At 43.1% G+C, this 17,816-nt stretch overlaps 1 protein-coding gene across 1 annotated transcript in view; it reads left to right on the plus strand.

Moving 5' to 3' along the window:
• Positions 1-212: 212 nt before the first annotated feature.
• Positions 213-17,816, plus strand: part of frem2a (FRAS1 related extracellular matrix 2a) — a gene marked incomplete at both ends in the record, with an annotated part of 51,793 nt that continues 34,189 nt past the window's right edge. Inside the window, 2 exons of the mRNA XM_079171727.1 lie at positions 213-5,187; positions 7,957-8,046. Of these exons, the coding sequence (XP_079027853.1) occupies positions 213-5,187; positions 7,957-8,046 (5,065 nt within the window). The remainder of the gene's footprint in view (positions 5,188-7,956; positions 8,047-17,816) is intronic.

The raw sequence follows: 17,816 nt of genomic DNA on the forward strand, positions 1-17,816 counted from the left end.
TAAAACTCCTGCGCGCTATTCTCGCGGAGCATGTCGAGGGTCCGGACGGTTAGACGCACGGGAGTCACCACCGTGTAAGCATCCAGCTGACTCCCAACACTTTGGGGATTTCTACCTCTTTGAGTAAAAAAAAAAAAGACCGGAGCGTTTTTCAGCACCTCGGCAGAGTGACTGTTTTTTTTTTCCGGGTGGGTTGGATCACATCCGTCGCTATGTCGCTCCATGGACTTCTCCTGTGTTTTTCACTAACAGGTATTGTTTTCGCGCAGCCCGACAGCTCTGGACTATTTTACGCGCTGAGATCTGAACTGTCAGAAGACGCGATCTTGGTGGCCAACAGCGGAATACGTGTGCCTTTCGGGAGATCGGTCTTCATCGATCCCATCAACGATCTGGTGATTCAGACGCAGCCGGGAGACCGGTGCAGCCTCACCGTCCTGGACAATGATCCGCTCTCACAGAGACCGGGGCATCTCTCTCCCAAAAAGTTTCCGTGTGATTTCGGTCCCAACGATGTGACGTACGTGCACTACGGGTCCAGAAGTCCGGCTAAGGACAGAGTGAGGCTGCAGCTCAGGTATGATGCGCAAACTGAAACCGTTATTATCCCGTTTATGATGGAGGTTGAAGTAGTTTTTACTCAACTAGATATACTCACCAAAAACATGCCTCTCACTGTTGATACTCTCAAAGCGACCAGTAACCCCATTGGTAAGAAGATTTTAGAGTTTACTTATGACAGAGACTCTCATAAATGTGAGGTCACATCCCTGACTAGTGGCAGCACACTGCCCAGATATGGAAGACTCATTGACGGGGGGAAACTTTCCAAAATGATGGACTGTGATGAATTCATGCAAGCTGACATCCGCTATGAGCACACGTTTGACCACAAGTCTCCCAATAGGGACTACGTTCCCATGGTTGTGGAGCTGCATGATAAGGAAGGCAACCTAGTGAAACAGGAGTATTTCCATCTTATGATTCGCATCAAAGGGGGGGAAGAAAACACTCCCCCCAAACCCAGCTTTGTGTCCATGATGATGATGGAGATCAGCCAGTTCGTCATGACCGCCCTCACGCCTGATATGCTCGCTGCTGAAGATGCTGAGTCAGACCCAGATGAGCTTATTTTCAACATCACCTCTCCCTTATCTTATGAGGAGGGCTACATAGTAAGCACTGATGACAGAAACCTGCCTATCACGTCATTCTACCAGAGAGACTTGCGTGATCTGAAAATTGCTTACAAGCCCCCCTCCCTGGACTCAGACACTGAGAGGATTTTCCAGCTTGAGTTCGAGGTGGTAGACACAGACGGGGCCGTCTCCGACCCCTTTGCTTTTATGATAGTCGTGAAGCCGATGAACTCTTTGGCCCCCGTTGTGACGCGTAACACGGGTCAGCTGCTGTACGAGGGGCAGTCTCGGCCTCTCTTCAGCGCCCACAACTTGGAGATCAGCGATGAAGACAACCTGGACACAGTCACCATCACAGTGGTGGATGGGCTGCGCCACGGGGACCTCATGGTGCTGGGCTCTCACAGGAAACGCTTCACACCTGCTGACCTCACAACAGGGGTCGTCGTGTACCAGCACGATGGGAGCGACACGTACAGCGACAACATTGTCTTCAAAATGTCGGATGGCAAAAACGAGGTAGAATTCTTGTTTCCCATCACAATCGTTCCCACTGATGACGAGCCACCGATTATAAATGCCAACACCGGCCTGGTGCTATTCAAAAACCAGATGATGCCTATATCTCCCCTCATGCTTAGCGCTGCCGACATTGACTCTGAGGACTCAACTGTTAAATTCACCATTGTTGCTCCCTTTTCTACCATTGGCACAGTGCTCTTAAGGCAGTCAGACGCCCCAGAGGACCCCTCCTCTTGGAAATTCAATGCTGAGGATGAAGTGTATGAGAAGGAGGTGACGGAGTGGCTTCAGAAAGATATCACTGATGGAAAGCTGTTTTACAAGCACACGGGCCCTCACAGCACAGATACCATCATGGATCAGTTTGTGTTCACAGTTCAGGATGACAACGACCCCCCTAATGAGTCAGGAGAGAGTGCATTTATTATTCGTGTTTTACCCATAGATGACATACCCCCTGAGCTGTTCCCTGGCACCACCCTGCAGTTGACAGTTGAGGAGTTCAAGCTCACTCACTTTAGCAAAGAAGTTCTGCGCTACACCGATTTGGACTCTGAGGACCGTGACCTCAAATTCACAGTTATCCAGCCCCCAATGGATACCGATGAAAATAACCCAGTTGTGTTCGGTTCTTTGATTCTGACGGACAGCCCCGACACGGAAGTCACTGAGTTCACACAAGCTCAAATTAACCACCATAAGATCTCCTACGGCCCCCCAGATGTTGAGCTTGGAATTACAGCCCACGTTGTGCAGTTTCGTTACACTGTTGAAGACACGGCTGGGAACAGCGTAGAAGGAGCTTTCACTATTTACCTCCAGCCTGTCAACAACAAACCCCCCCAGATCACAAACACAGGCTTTACTGTGTTTGAACGTGGAATGCACATCATCAGTATTGCGGAGCTAGACGCCACAGATCTCGACACAGAGAGCAAACAGATTACCTTTACTCTAAGCCAGCCCGCTAAATATGGCCAGGTCCAGGTTGCATTCACTGATCTAGAGAAAAAAGGGGTTTTCAGACTGGAGGATATTTCAGAGGGGAAGACATCATACAGTCATGGTGGGGAGGAGACGATGAGCGATGAATTTCTGCTGGATGTCAGTGATGGGATTCATGTTGTAACCGTGACGGTCAAAGTTAATGTAAAGCCTGTCGATGATGAAACGCCAACCGTCAATCTGCCTCCGGGAACAATCGGCTCTCATATGGATGTGCTGGAAAACGGAGCCTCAGAAATCACAACTAATGTCATTCAAGGCCACGATGATGACACAGATGACCTCCTGCTCACCTTTATTGTGGAAGATCCTCCAGTAATGGGTGAAATATTGGTTAAAGGAGTCCCTGCCACACGTTTCACACAGGCTGATATTATTAATGGTGTGGTTGTGTATGCACACACCGGTGGGGAGATAGGTCTCGCCTCTGAGCAGGATGGCTTCAATTTGACTCTCACAGACATGTCCGATGATTGGACAGTGGGTGGAAATAAGGTCAATGGGGTCCATGTTCGAGTCACTATCCTTCCTGTTGACAGCCAGGCCCCTGAGGTCGGAGTTGGGATTCAATTCAGTGTCATTGAAGGGGAGAAATACGCCATTGGCCCTCAGCACTTAAACGCTGATGATAATGACACTCCAACGGATGATATCCTTTGCACCATCATTGTCCAGCCCACTGCCGGCTATGTGGAAAATATATCCCCTGCCCCAGGCTCAGAAAAGTCCAGGTCAGGAACAGCTATCAGTGCTTTTACCATCAGAGACATCAGGGAGGGGAATATCCACTATGTGCAGAGCATTCACAAAGGGGTAGAGCCAGTGGAAGACAGGTTCACATTTAGGTGCTCTGATGGGATCAATTTCTCAGAGAACCATTTCTTCCCAATTGTCATCATCCCATCAAATGATGAAAAGCCTGAGATTTATCTGAGGGAGATAGTCTTGATGGAGGGAATGAACATCGTCATCGACACTCCAATTCTTAACGGGGCCGACGCCGATGTTCCACCAGAGGAGCTGATGTTCATAATTTCCAAACCTCCCAAACATGGTGCCATTTTAAACCAGCTGTCCACGGGCTCGGTTTTGGTGACTAATTTCACTTTAGAGCAGATTAGGGAGGCGTCAAGTATTATTTATGAGCATGATGACTCAGAGACAACAGAGGACAGCTTTGATGTCACTCTGACTGATGGAAAGTTCTCTGTGCAGAAAACAGCCATGGTTATGATCATTGCTGTTGATGACGAGACCCCCAGAATGCTCATCAACGACGGCCTGGAGGTGGAAATTGGGGAGACCAAAGAGATCGACAACAGAGTGCTCAAAGCAACAGATTTAGATTCAGATGACAGTACGCTCACATATGTCACCCGGTTTGGGCCTGGTCAGGGTCTCCTGCAGAGGAAAACACCATCCGGGTCTCTGGAGAACATCACGCTAGGCATGAATTTCACACAAGCTGACATCGACGCAGGGCTTATTCTTTACACACACAACGGTCAGGAGGGCATCCGGGACTTGGTTAAATTTGATGTCACCGATGGAATGAACCCACTAATTGATCGTTACTTCTACATCACTGTGGGCAGTATTGACATGGTGTTCCCCGATGTGGTCAGTAAAGGTGTGTCTCTGAGAGAAGGTGGCAGAGTGACTTTGACCACAGATCTCCTCAGCACTACTGACCTCAACAGCCCTGATGAGAATTTAATATTCACTGTCACAAGGGCCCCTGTCAGAGGCCACTTGGAGTGTACAGATACTCCTGGGATGCCCATTGTGGCTTTTACTCAGCTCCAGCTGGCTGGCAGCAAGATTTACTACATCCACACGTCAGACGATGAGGTAAAAATGGACAGTTTTGAGTTTGAAGTCACTGACGGCTACAATCCTATTTTCAGAACCTTCAGAGTCTCCATTGTGGATGTTGATAATAAGAAACCTGTTGTTACTGTAAATAGTTTGGTTGTCACAGAAGGGCAGATTAAGCTGATTACGCCATTTGAGCTCACTGCAGAGGACCAGGACACAGCTGAGAAGATGCTGAAGTTCTCAGTCAGCCAGCTGCCTGTTCACGGAAAACTCCTTTACAACAAGTCCACGCCCGTCACCAGCTTCACCAAACAAGACCTCAATGAAAACCTCATCAGCTACAAACACGACGGAACTGAATCATCAGAGGACTCCTTCTCCTTTACAGTCACCGATGGCACACACACTGACTTTTACGTATTCCCCGATACTGTGTTCGAGACTCGGCGCCCTCAAACCATGAAGATCACCATCGTGGCTATTGACAACGGCGTCCCCCAGATCGTGGTGAATAAAGGCGCCCCTGCTTTAAAGATCCTGGCCACAGGTCACCTCGGGTTCCCCGTCAGCTCCAAAGCACTGAGAGCAGAGGACAGAGACGGCACCCCGGCCTCCCTGGTCTTCCACATCACCACGCAGCCCAAACATGGTTACATCGTCAACCTGGCACAGGGGAACAACTCCGTCAACACATTTAGTCAAGGTAAACAAACACCCACCAGTATTTTAATGCATGACCTTTGCACGAATATTGCATGTGGATAACATAATTAAATGACAATGTTTTGTTAAGTACTGTTCAGTGGTTGAGTGATGTTGGACAGAAAAAAAGGGGATTTAATAATGTAATTATCAGTTCTGGTAAACAAAATTACCTTAATGGTCATCCCACTCTCTAATATACTGTTAAAATAATTATTACATTATTACATTACATTATTAGTAAGCTAAACTACAGGAATGTCAATCTAACATGAAAAAATGCCTTTCCCCACTCAAACATCTTTAAACATGGCTGAATATCATTACTGTGCTTATTTGGCAAATGGAAGCGTTTTTAAACTTTTTTTTTTTTTCCTATAATTATATTCCTTAATACTTTATTCAGAGTAAAATGTTTAAGTTAAAAATCCCTGCAAACCTGTAAGTTTTGATGAATGTTTCACAAGATTTTAATTTATGGAGTAATAATTATTCATATGTGTGACAAGTGCAGGCTCGGGAATTTCAATAGTTAATTTGTGGGCCTGATTTAGATGTGACTTCCTCATCAAATCATAATTAGCAGACCAAAGTTGGAGGCTGATGTTTGGCACAAATGTCTTGTAGACGGTTCGAGATGAATAATTTATTTTTTCTGCATCTCCGGGGAGACGTTCACATCTGATGTTCTCTACAGTGGTTTGTTAAATGAAGCAAGACAGAAGTAGAGGATCAAGTGAAAAGGTCAGAGCAGATCTTTTAGTAAAAGGACGGCATTTGAGTTCCCATGGTTTGACCTGGTCAGTCAGTACGAATTTGAAATGATTTATAGCAATTTGTGCATCTTAAATATTTATATAGAAACCTAAAAACTCTCAACGTAATACATTTCCATACAGAGCGAGATATGCCGCCTGAATTGAATTTGTCCATTCCTGCATGTCTGTTTATTGATAACACACACAGAATCAAGGCAACAATGCTGTTGATTGAGGTTTAAAGCGATGCAATCAATGCAGTATTTAATGTCACGCTGAGGCAATCATACAAACAAGTAAGAAAATTCACCTGCTTGTGCCACAGCTTAGCATAAGCACTGACGGGGGGCTGAAAAAAACAGAGTGAACAAGTGCTTCTCAGTCGACAGGAGACGGACACTTCAGACAGCCACTGTGTGCCTGTGGTCTTTGAAAAAAGAGAGGGCACAGATGAGACAAGAGTGCAGTGAGAAAGAGAGGCAAAGGGGCAAAAGAGGGGGCAGAAAGAGCAAGTAAAATGGAAGAGTGCAACGGAGGCAGGAGGAAAGGGGGAGGTGTAAGTGGCATGAGAGAAATAAAGAATGAGGCAAGGGGCGTGAGAGAGTGACTGAGAGAGAGCAAACGGGCTCGTCAGAGGAATCAGTCAGGTGAAAGAGACAATCCCTCGCTCTTTATTTACTCTTCCTATTTCCAGGGCACATCCCATGAGGCATTCTTTTTAAATATTTGATGAACAATGTGCCCCCCCGTTCACAGTGTTGGCTTTACATTTGCAAGGTCCTCGGGTTCAGGGCTGTGTCACAATATACTCCAGAGAACCATTTCTCCTGCCGCCTCTCCCGTGCGATCAGATCGATACTCGCTAATGTGAAAAAACGAACACTAGTCTGGGTGTAGAACGATACTCTCATGGACACATAATGTACAAATGTAAGATGGTTGTATGTTGTTTTGTCCGTGTCGTCATGTTAGCAGAGGCAGCGATGACAGGAAGCCACCGAAGAGGCTTTAGAGGCACACCAGCCAGAAGTCAGGGGTTTATACTTTTATGAACCTCCTTCCGCTGACATCTATTATTGAAGGACATGGTTCGCAGAGGCCAAGCCCTTTCACAGTCTTGATGATTTTTCTGCACTGTAATAGACGTTTCTGGAGAATGGTGGAGAAAAAAAACAAAAAGGCAGACAGAAACCCTGTAATTCAAGAAGCTAGGAAAACAGCTGTGGCAGTGTACTCTAATAATCCACCGCAATCCTGCTTTTAACATTCTTACCCCCGTCTGTCATTAAATGATCCATTGTCACCTGGTTTTCGGGGCTGTTCGGGATTCGGGATTTAAACGTTTCTTGTTGGTTTAGCTCGAGCTGTCTCGGATTTAAGGTTGCGGCCTTATCGTCCTGGATTACGGATGCATGACTTTCAGAACGCGTACTCTGGTAGAAAATTCTTCATGCTGAGTGCTGATAAGGAACAGAATCAGTGTGATACTAGAGACCTGCTGTTACTGTAGCTGATATGGTGTTGAAGCAGGACAGCTTCCATCTTTGAACAATTATTCGACAGAGAGTGTTTGAACAAGCCAGAAAGCCGTAATACAACTTCAAAGTGTGTTTGAGGCTATTTCTGTGTAGCCAGCGTGAAACTTCACATTTTTTATCTTAAAATGCTAATTGTTTCATGAATATATGTTTTTAATCTTGACAATGGCAAATCTCTTCGATATACAATTCATAATTTAGCCGTCACCTTGTGATTATTGGAGAAAGGTTATTAAACTTTTCGCCATGCATCATTAACACGACACTGGCCTTCATTTGTGTTATTAATTACATCAAAACATTTGTGGTTGTTTGCTTGTCGTTTAGCTTTTTTGTTGGTTTTTCTTTTGTTGGTTTTACAGTTGACAGGATTTTACCATATTTGCATACACGTTTTTTTTTGGTGCTTCTTGCAGCCCTGCTTTTTTACACCCGTTGTGTCACTCCTAACGCCACGTTACTTTCCCGTTCCAGCCAATATTGATGACCTGAACATCTGCTATGTGTTACGGAAGGAAGAAAATGCTACTTCTGATCTCTTCCATTTCTCCGTCGAGGATAACGGTAAGATTTCACCTTTTTATCTTTATATTTGCATTTTAACGTTAGCCACTTTTCTCTCTGCACAGAGGCTTTTCATTGTATGAGCAGAAAGGTCCTGAATGTTTTACTAAATGACATTTCAGCAAAATGTTGATGGATACAAATTGGCTCAGGTGAAGATCAAACCTGTCACGTATTGGGTATGGTCTCTCTAACCTTAAGACTCGTCTTCTTGGGTGAGTCTGTATCTCTCCTTTTCTCTCCGAGTTTAGTTGTCCGGGTTCAGAGAATCACACTTGCATGATATTCCAGCTCATAGGGAGTTTAATTTTGTAAATCTTTTTAAAGCGACTTATATTTGCTCTGACTTCATTTAATTCTGGATTTGCCTATAAACTGATCTGCTATTCAAAGCAGCCTTGCAGCTGTGGGTCAGAATATCAATCTCTGACAAATGTGCGTGGGCCGACAGAGGCCCTTTGTCTGTAACTGTACGCTACAAGTGGTGCTACATCGTGTTAACTTGCTGATGGCCTGATGAGGCTCACAGGTTCATCAAAGATAGGAAAGTCATTTTTGAGGTGCCGAGATTGGCATCACTGACATCACTTTCAGTTTGAATCCTGTTACGACTAATTTGAGATGCATTATGACCATCATTAACTTCCTGATTTATGAACATGAAATGGTCTCTTTAAATTCTGTACATTTCCTTCTATATGTTCGCTTGTCATAGGCATGAAATCAGGTTCAATTTACTGAGGCAGCAGCTCATTAAGCAATCAGCAACTGGGATGCTCATTTAGGAAATTTTCTGCGAGTGAAGTAGAGCTTAGGAGGTGGTTGCATTTGTCTGAGATCAAAAGATATATATGTGAGTAAAAGCATAAACGTTAAGGATAATGCACTCCAAATGAAGAAATGCTGCAAACACATGCAAAAGTGGAAGAGCATGGAAGTTGCAATCCTAAACAAACACAAAAGGTTGGTTGTCTTAGTACATTTTTTTATTGCTTCCTTATGTTTTTAGTCCTGGGGCTGCTATAACCAATAGAAGTAATGTGTTCACAGAAAGGTAAAGGAATGTAGTATCAGCACATGGAATGGCATTAAAAGTGTCTCAATTTCATATTAAAAAAATAGAGTACCCGCAATTCATTATTTCATAAAACCTTTATGGCACCACAACTCCAAGTCCACATTATAATTAGTTGTTAAAGCAGTCAGATCACAGAGGGTTATGGGTCGGCTTCTGCTCTTTTCCTTTCTTATTTTTTAATTAATTCAGTGGTGCTCACCCTACATTTGTTCAACTCCACCACAACCTTATTATACGTGTGCAAATGTGTGCCAACTTCTATGTGTAAAAAAAAGACTAATTCAAACATACACCACCCATTTCTTTGAGCAGTGCTCCCTTAAATGTACAGTAAAAAGAAGACTTGTATTACAGTAGCACGTGTTTATGTACAGAATGCACTTGGAACAAGTTGAACAAGTTTGTTCGGTCTGTTAATTGACTTCCTTTATGATCAGATGTAAAGGTTTAACAACCCACAGAACAACTCATGTAGAGCCCTGTGAACCTCATATCATTGAGGTATTTGAATTGAATGGACTTTGAAGGTGAAATCACAATACTTCTCAAACTAATGTATGCCTTAACCACCAACATCCACAAATTACATCCACATTACACAAGAAGAATACCATGTATTGCACAATTTGGGGCTAAAAACACAAACTAACGGTTTTGTAATTTGGCCCTGCACTCCTTTTTCATATTGTGGTGCTTATGCACTTAGGAGAAAGTGCTAATGTGTAGACGAGTAACGGTTCCTTTATGCACATTAAAAAAGAAACATTGCTGGTTGATTGTCCATGCTTATGTAAGCTTGTTTTCTTTCTTTATATATGTGCTTGGCTTTAATAAAAAAGGCCTGTGGCATTTAAAAGGGAACTCTGTAATTGACGGACATGAGTTTATATGATCAATCCATACGTTTACAGGATCCTCTTGGGCATCCTTCCCTTGCAAGAGGTACTGATTCCAGATAAAACCCTGTTAACATACCGCTAAAAGGCAGCACAGCAGCAGGTACAACAAAGCGCAAAGTATCCTTCTCAGTTTTCTTCCTCCCCATAAATCCCCCGAATCAACTCCTCCGTGTCTACAAGCCTGTACTTTAGCAGGAAGTGAGCATAATGTGAAACATTACATTCACGTAAGCAGGTACACCAATCCAGATGTGCATTGGTAGACGCTCACGCAAATAATCCCACACATGCATGCACAGCAGAGCGCAGAAGGGTAGCCGTAGGCTAAGGGCCAGTGGGGCCTCCAGCACAAAGAGTTGTTTGATATTTAAGAGCCCAGGCAGCATTGTGGGTAATGAGAGCCCTGGGCGTCTGAGCTGGGCAGAGCTCCGAGGCAGCCACTGGTAATTACGTGGCCCTATTACAGGCTCATCTACAGGGGAAGAGTGTCAGGAAGAACCTTCTGTCACAGGGTAATACCCGCTGGGATCACTATAGTTAAGTGAAATGGGCTTCAACATGGCTCGTTTCCCAGGCTTCCCTTTGGCCATTGGATGTTCCGTTGACAGTTGTAATGGAGCAACACGAAACAAAAATGACTTAAATCATAAAAAAACACACAATAACAAAAGTGGGTCTGAGACTAATGATGAATTTCATTACTGATTGGTCTGCCAATTTTTTTCTCTAACTATAAAATGTCAACATGTTTTGTTTAAAAACCACATAAGTTATGTTACACAAACAAAACAAACCAAAGAAATCAAATCCTTAAATGTGAGAAGCTGGAACTGGAGAATGTTCTACTACTGCATAAACGATGAATTCATTATAACAATACTTTCCTATTATGTTCAGTCCATTGACTGATCGATTAATTATCTAATCATTCAGTTCTACGTAACAGGCCAGTTCATTGTACATTTTCGCTCTTAACTTGAGTAGTGCAGATAGTTTGGGTTTTATTTTCCAAGTTTTGAGATACGTCAAACAGAAGCATTGCACGGCTAGATACCACTGAGGGTAAGTGGGTGAATTGCATGTTTTATCTGACGGCACCCGGCTACTTAAAATACATAGAAATGTATCATTTTTCATTTAGTTACACTTCAATACAGAAAGATCTTTTCTGAGAAGGCTGAATAAGACCAGCATATTTAGTCCCAGTCTCTCTGCTCATCCAGTCTTTTTTCAGTATGTTTCTCCTCCCACTGCAAACTAGGTTGATTGTTTCGATAGAATCCTTTCATCTCATCCTCGCCCCTCTTGCACAATAGCAACCCTGACATACCACTGCTTTATCCAGACTTAAAATATGTCCCCTTAAAACATCACCTGCAGCCTCTTTATCCCCATTGTATCCATGTTTCACTGAACACAATACACATTGCACAGCTTTGATCTTCCCAAATATATCTCGAATATGACAAAAAAACGGTGTGTTTGACATTCCCCTTGTTGGGGTTAGAAGACTAATTATCACGCAGACTGCACTGCAAGGGCACCAGTTCTTTATCGCCAGTTTTGTTTGTGCATGATGTGCGATTGGGTGTGGATCTGTGGTGCCACTGTGACCTTTTTTTTCCATCTCTCCAAAAGTCCTTGTGTTTCCCTCCTCTCCGTTGAATGATAAGCGCGGCAAATTATTTATAAGCAGACAGCAGTCAATTTTAAATTGCCTCCATAATGACTTTTAAACTCTTTAACTCAATAGTAGAATGACAGATTCTGATTGCGTCTTGGCGAAGAAGAAGTTTAAAGTCGTCCATGAACACACTGAATGTAAATGAGATAATCCGGTTCAGATTGCAGGACTTCATGGAATTTTTGGAATTCAAAAAAAGCTGTCATTGTTCTTTTCCAAAGTTGAAACTCATTGTGCTGTAACTTTTTCTCCAATCCTCTTCATTAATACATCTCACCTGCTTTGTAAGGTAAAGTGAAGGAACCTAAAAAAATAAAACAATCAATTACAGGCTTAAACTGACTGTCACCCTGGCCACAAATTGAGGTTAATCCCTTTTTTGTTGTCAACCTGTTCAGCAAAGTTTTACAGATCTGGGCAGAAGGTATACATCAGCATGCGGCACACACACATACAGACACTAACACGTCGCCTGGCTTTAGGAGAGGATTTTTCTTTATCTGTCTGCATTCAGGAATTTACTGTCACTCACTTTCTCCGAGGACCAAACTCCTATCTTTATCTTCTTCATCTCTCCCTTCTCACACTGTCAGTGTTAGATCTTGTTGGATGTGTTTTATTCAGTGTTTTACTCTGCACACCCCTGTTTATTATATATTTTCTCCTTTAGTGTTATTTTTGTCTCTCTCACCGCCTATCAATGTCCTCTTTTCCGCTGGAGGTACAGTCTTAATATTTTGCCCCCCCCCCCCCCCGTCTCGCAGAGTTTAATCTCAAAATATGCTGCGGTTTATTGTGCCGAGCGTCGACTCTGTCTCACACCTTACACCTCACACATCAGGCATCAGCATTGGGTTTTACTGTCGCACCCTCGCTGTCTTTTCCTGCTGTCTGTGCCCGCCTGCCGTGTTTGTCTGTCAGCGTTGGTGCTGATGGATCTCTCTGTTGTAGGATTACGGCAAAATTCCGCAGTTGTGAATGTCTCTTGCGATGATCTGCATCTAATTAGACCGCTGAGAAGAGAGTGTGAGACTTGTTGAAGGGATTTTTCATCATGTTAATCATTTGGGATTCTGCTTCTCCCTGTGCTTGACAGCTGACGCTCGATGTGTAAACACGCAAGCATGACCAAACACCCTAATCTCAAGAGTAAACAAAAAGCCAGATCATTTATTTTGCCACTGAAATGTTCTGATTTACATTTTTATATGAAATGCTTTCGACATTATCGGCATTGGATTTTCTCATCTTCAGTTTATCTGTTACTTTTATCATCTAATTTTCACCCTGTCTTGCTCTATACAAAATGAAACTGTTGGAAAGCTCACATACGATCTCCAGCTCTGTTTAATGGCCTTCATAAATTATCCTTACCGTCTTTGTTTTACTGGCATATCATTTTGAATGGATCTTAATCTTTAATTTGTATTTAAATCATATGGCCATAAAAATGTAAAGTGATACTTTATTACCATTTTTCTGCACGCATTGTAATCTAAAAATACACAGCACTGGGGAGCTGTTGTGAGCTCCGCTTTATTATTTGTATTTTGAAACATAAATAAAAACCTTGCATCCAAAAGTAAACAGTTGAAGCAGAAACGAACATTTTCTGGCAAAATGAAATGTTGTTTTAAGGAGGAAAACGAGTGCAGAAACCAGAGATTTCAGTTATCACCTCTGTGCTTAGACACACGTTTGCTCTCAAAAATCAGTAACCATCCCGAGATACATTAAACTCATCCCTCTGTTAAATATTATATTGGTGGTATGGGGAGACTTGCTGGAGTGATAGGCTTGCTGGAGTTCTGTGATGAGCGCACAAAAAAATCCTGCATCTGACATCCATCCGGCACTCCGCACGCACCGAGACATGCGAGCGTTTACACATAGAAACAGGCGTATGACTACACACTTGTGCACAACTGCAGACGCACGCATACACCTCAAGGCTCCACTATTTCTTGGTCCCCGAGCCTTCTCCCTTTAAGCTATGCCCAGGGTCGTATACGGCTGTCTTTGTAGACATCAGTGAAAAACCTCACGGTTATTAAGTGTACCACAAGAACTTCAAAGGAGTGAGGATCCTCTGCCCCAAATGTCAGTTTCATACGGTTTCATGTGCCAGGTCGCTTCAGGTGTTTTTGCAGCACAGTCATGCCTTATGGCTGTTGAGTGTAAGGAGGAAACATTAGCCTTTTTTTCTGCAACTTGTATCTCTTTAAGACGGGTGAGAGGGGTAACAGATGTGACCTTCACTTCCTGTGTCGCTCAAAGGCACACGCAGAGGCACAATCACATATGCTGTGTGTGATTCGTCCTTCCATTTGGTTTGGTTTGACGTCCTGTGAAGTGATTGATCAAACGCGGTGACTAGTGGAAATAATTAGTTAATCGGCGGTCCGAAAGTCAAAATGAACTTGATCCTCGTAAATTAACGACAGAGAAAGCTCGCAAGCGTTGGCTTCAACTTGCCCTCGAGTTGAGCAGCATTTTAAATACTCCCGTTTGCCCAGGGCCATGAATTCCTGGTCAGCCTACTGATCTATCTCACCACACCTCAGGAGATTTCCACTATCACGCTGATTGCCTTGGGCGACATGTAGAGGTTGTGTGATACACACTTACAATACACAGACAATGGATTAGGGTGCTGCTAAAAGACCTGTAAAATTACCTGATTTCAGTCGGATACATGCATGGCGCCACACACACACACACACACCTTGTAGAAGAAAGACACAGCTGAGAGCCTGAACCCATCACAGTCTCTGTGTGATCCTCTTTTCCACTAGTTGCACACACGCCAAGCCTCCCAACGTTTGTACAGCGACTGGCACACATCTGTCAGGATAAACTAAAAGGTATTGAAACACGCTGAAGTGGAGTAAGATTTTTTGTATTTTGTCAAGCATCGCAATTTATCTAGAGAGGTATTCCTGTCAGATGGATGGTGCGTGGGATCCTATTACTACAAAAGTATTGCTGGTAGTCTATTTTAGCAGAGAGGGTGTTGCAGCGCTTCACATGCTACATGCTTTGTAAAAAGGAAATCGCTGCCAACTGAATGAATGGGAGATTTTGCGATTACTTCCTAGTCCTCTTGTTTCTCGAAAGTTTTTCACGGTTCGAGAGATCATCGGGTTTGTTGGTTGCCAGTTGTACTGGGAGATGGGGACTCGGATACAAAGGAGTACAGAAGGCAGATGGAGACGGTACAGTGAGGGAAGGGCCACACCGCCAGCAGCAGAATAAATGTACTGAGCAGCAGACGGCATCGCCTCACTGCGAAACACTTCCTTTGATTTTGGATGTGAAGTCTCAGACACTGATACACACACACACACACACACAGTTGAAACTCAAGAAAAGTCAAGACAGCCCTGATTTGTTAAGACTGAAGCTAAGAGCTTTATCTCAAATGTTTGGAATAAAAAGATTCACTAAGTAAGTGTATATATATATAAAAAAAGTATCTGGTGGTGCTGTTTCTAATCTAAATGACCTGGCTGTGACAGTACATGCTCCTGCATTAGTCCAGCACAAAGAGAGGTGACCTCATGCAGGATAGGGACCTTCCCTCCACACCTATCTACCACACCATACTTTTTTTATAGTTGGTTTGTTTTCATTTTAATCTAAGAAACATTTGTTGTTGTGGCGCTCAATTTTGCCGATGTTCAGAGATATTTCTTTACGTCTTACTAAACTCTCACGCTGACTCAAACAGAACATGCATGCCATGTGGTCCTGTGGTCTCTAAAAAGTCAGAATCAGATCAAGAATTTGACAGATTCTGCTTTGCAAAACTAACTTCACAACTTCAGTTTGACTTTAATACTAACGTTTAATTTCTTGACTTTACATAGCCTCAAAGTTTCAGACTTTTAAGACTTGATCCTCTCACTAAGTCCAAAGTGTGAACATCTTGGCTTGTGTGGGGCAGCATATTCAGAGCAGATCCTGTACAATATGTGAGCACCAATAGCAGTTGTTTTGTTCTGATTCTGAACAAATAATTGCACCTTCTTGGAAGGTCTTCTTTTGGGAGCTACATATCTTTAGAAAGAGACGGTTGACGAGAAAAGGAAGGCGTGGGTTACTGTGGGAGAAGAGCTTGCACTGATACACTTGTATGAAAAGACATTATATTTAACAGGAAATATATAAATAAATATTTAATATATGGCACAAAATATATTTTATTTTGGTCGTACACCATAGTGTCTCTGTCAAAGCTAACGTCTTAGCAAACAATTGCCTATCTTCATCCAGCAGGCAACCGGCAACATTATCATTCATTTAGAGTTGTGTTTCTGGCCCCCTGAGGAATAAACTAATACTCACTTCCCTCATAGCTCTGGTTTGGTCTCCACTAACTCCTGGGAAAAAGATTTGGATGTTTAGCTCCCTCCTTTTAACAACTTATTGGTACGCTAGCTGCCCAGCACTGTTTGGTGTTGGGCAGGTAGCGTACGGTGGATTTATGGAGTGTAGTTTTTTTTTGCTGAAAGTGAGAGAATTTAGATGACGTGCAGCACATGTTCACTTGCAGTACAGAACATATATGGTTACATGCCATTTGAATCAAACCTTTTATGGTTATAAAATATAGATATAGCTGTCAGTTATTATGCTATGAAGTAGTTCCTGCATTACAGACCAGCATCAGAACTGTAGCATCAAAGTTTTTCTCTGCAGATTTCTCAGAGTGTCCTGATCCGCGAAATTGTCTCTGCAGAAACTATGATCCCTAATTGGTTCTAAAAAACCTAGTGTTGTGTTGAGTTTCTTTTTTTTTTTCAGGAAAGCCTTTGAAAGAGGCTGTAAAGTGAATTTAGCTCTATTGAAGATGATTTCAAAGCTGCATTTTCTGTATGGTCAGCACATGTGAGAGGTCTTTTATCCTTCCCAAAGGCTGGAGGAGGAATTAGACAGTCTGAAGCCATCTGACTCAGGTCCTTATTGTCTTTGCACAGCTCCTTCAGTGGGAAGTCACACAGAAGGACTGGTACACACACACACACACACACACACACGCACACACAAACATGCACACACAAACACAGGCACACTAAGATCTCAGGCAGCTTATGCTGCATTCGCTATCAGGGAGCTGGGATGAAAGTCAAGGTTGCAGTGAAGTTGGGATTGAAATGTTGTGTGCGTGTGTGTGTGTGTGCGATTTTGTAATTGCAACCACTAAGTGAAGCCTGAACTTGGCCGACAGGCTTTGGAGGATACATGAGCTCTGATTATATTAGTCTCCTCACCTCAGCATGTTGTAGCTATGTCTGCCAAGCCAGAAAGTGTTAAACCTTTCACCTCTGCTGTGTTTTAGCACCATGTCGGCATGTTAGAGCTTTATTCTAACAGAGAGCTGAACCTGTGTACTTGTGGAAGGGGGGTTTCATCGCCACCTTTTATGATGATATTGTATTGAATCGGAATAGGGAAATACTATTTTATATGTTATCAGATTGTCAGTGCAGGATTAGTAACAGAGGATCGCCACTTTTATTGCACAATAAGGTTTGAACGACTATGCTGCATTGCTGCCGTTTGTAACCTCTACAATGATGGAGGTGAAGTGCTCTGCCGTGTGCGCTTGTAACTGCCGTACTGCTCCAGCATTTCAGAAGCATAAATGACTGGAAAGAACAAACAGCTTTTAAATTGTCCTCAATAGAACTAAATGAGATGTCTTTTCTGAGAACCTACACATTACGTTTGCGCAAACAGTCCTCCACCTCTGCGTTTCCTTTTGCCATTAAAACACACACACACACTCAGGAATTTAGTTTAGCACTCACAGGAATGCCATGCATCCTTAGTCATTGTTTATCCCTATACAAAAGTAGAAAAAAGAGACAAAGATCCCTCCTCCACATCTTTTATTCAAGTTCTACAATGCGATCTCATTATTTCCTTTCATTATTGCAGGGCTCAATCATTTACACCTGCAGGTGGGTAAATTAGCCACACAAAGCAGCATCCTTCCTGTCTGCTTGTTGAAGAGGCAGCTATTGAGTAGCTCTATTAGCCTAGCACTAACATGGTCATTTGCAACACTGATTGGCTGTTCACAAACGAGAACAAAATGCTGTTT

Source organism: Pholis gunnellus (assembly GCF_910591455.1).
Source record: "Pholis gunnellus genome assembly, chromosome: 13".
Taxonomy (NCBI): Eukaryota; Metazoa; Chordata; class Actinopteri; order Perciformes; family Pholidae; genus Pholis; species Pholis gunnellus.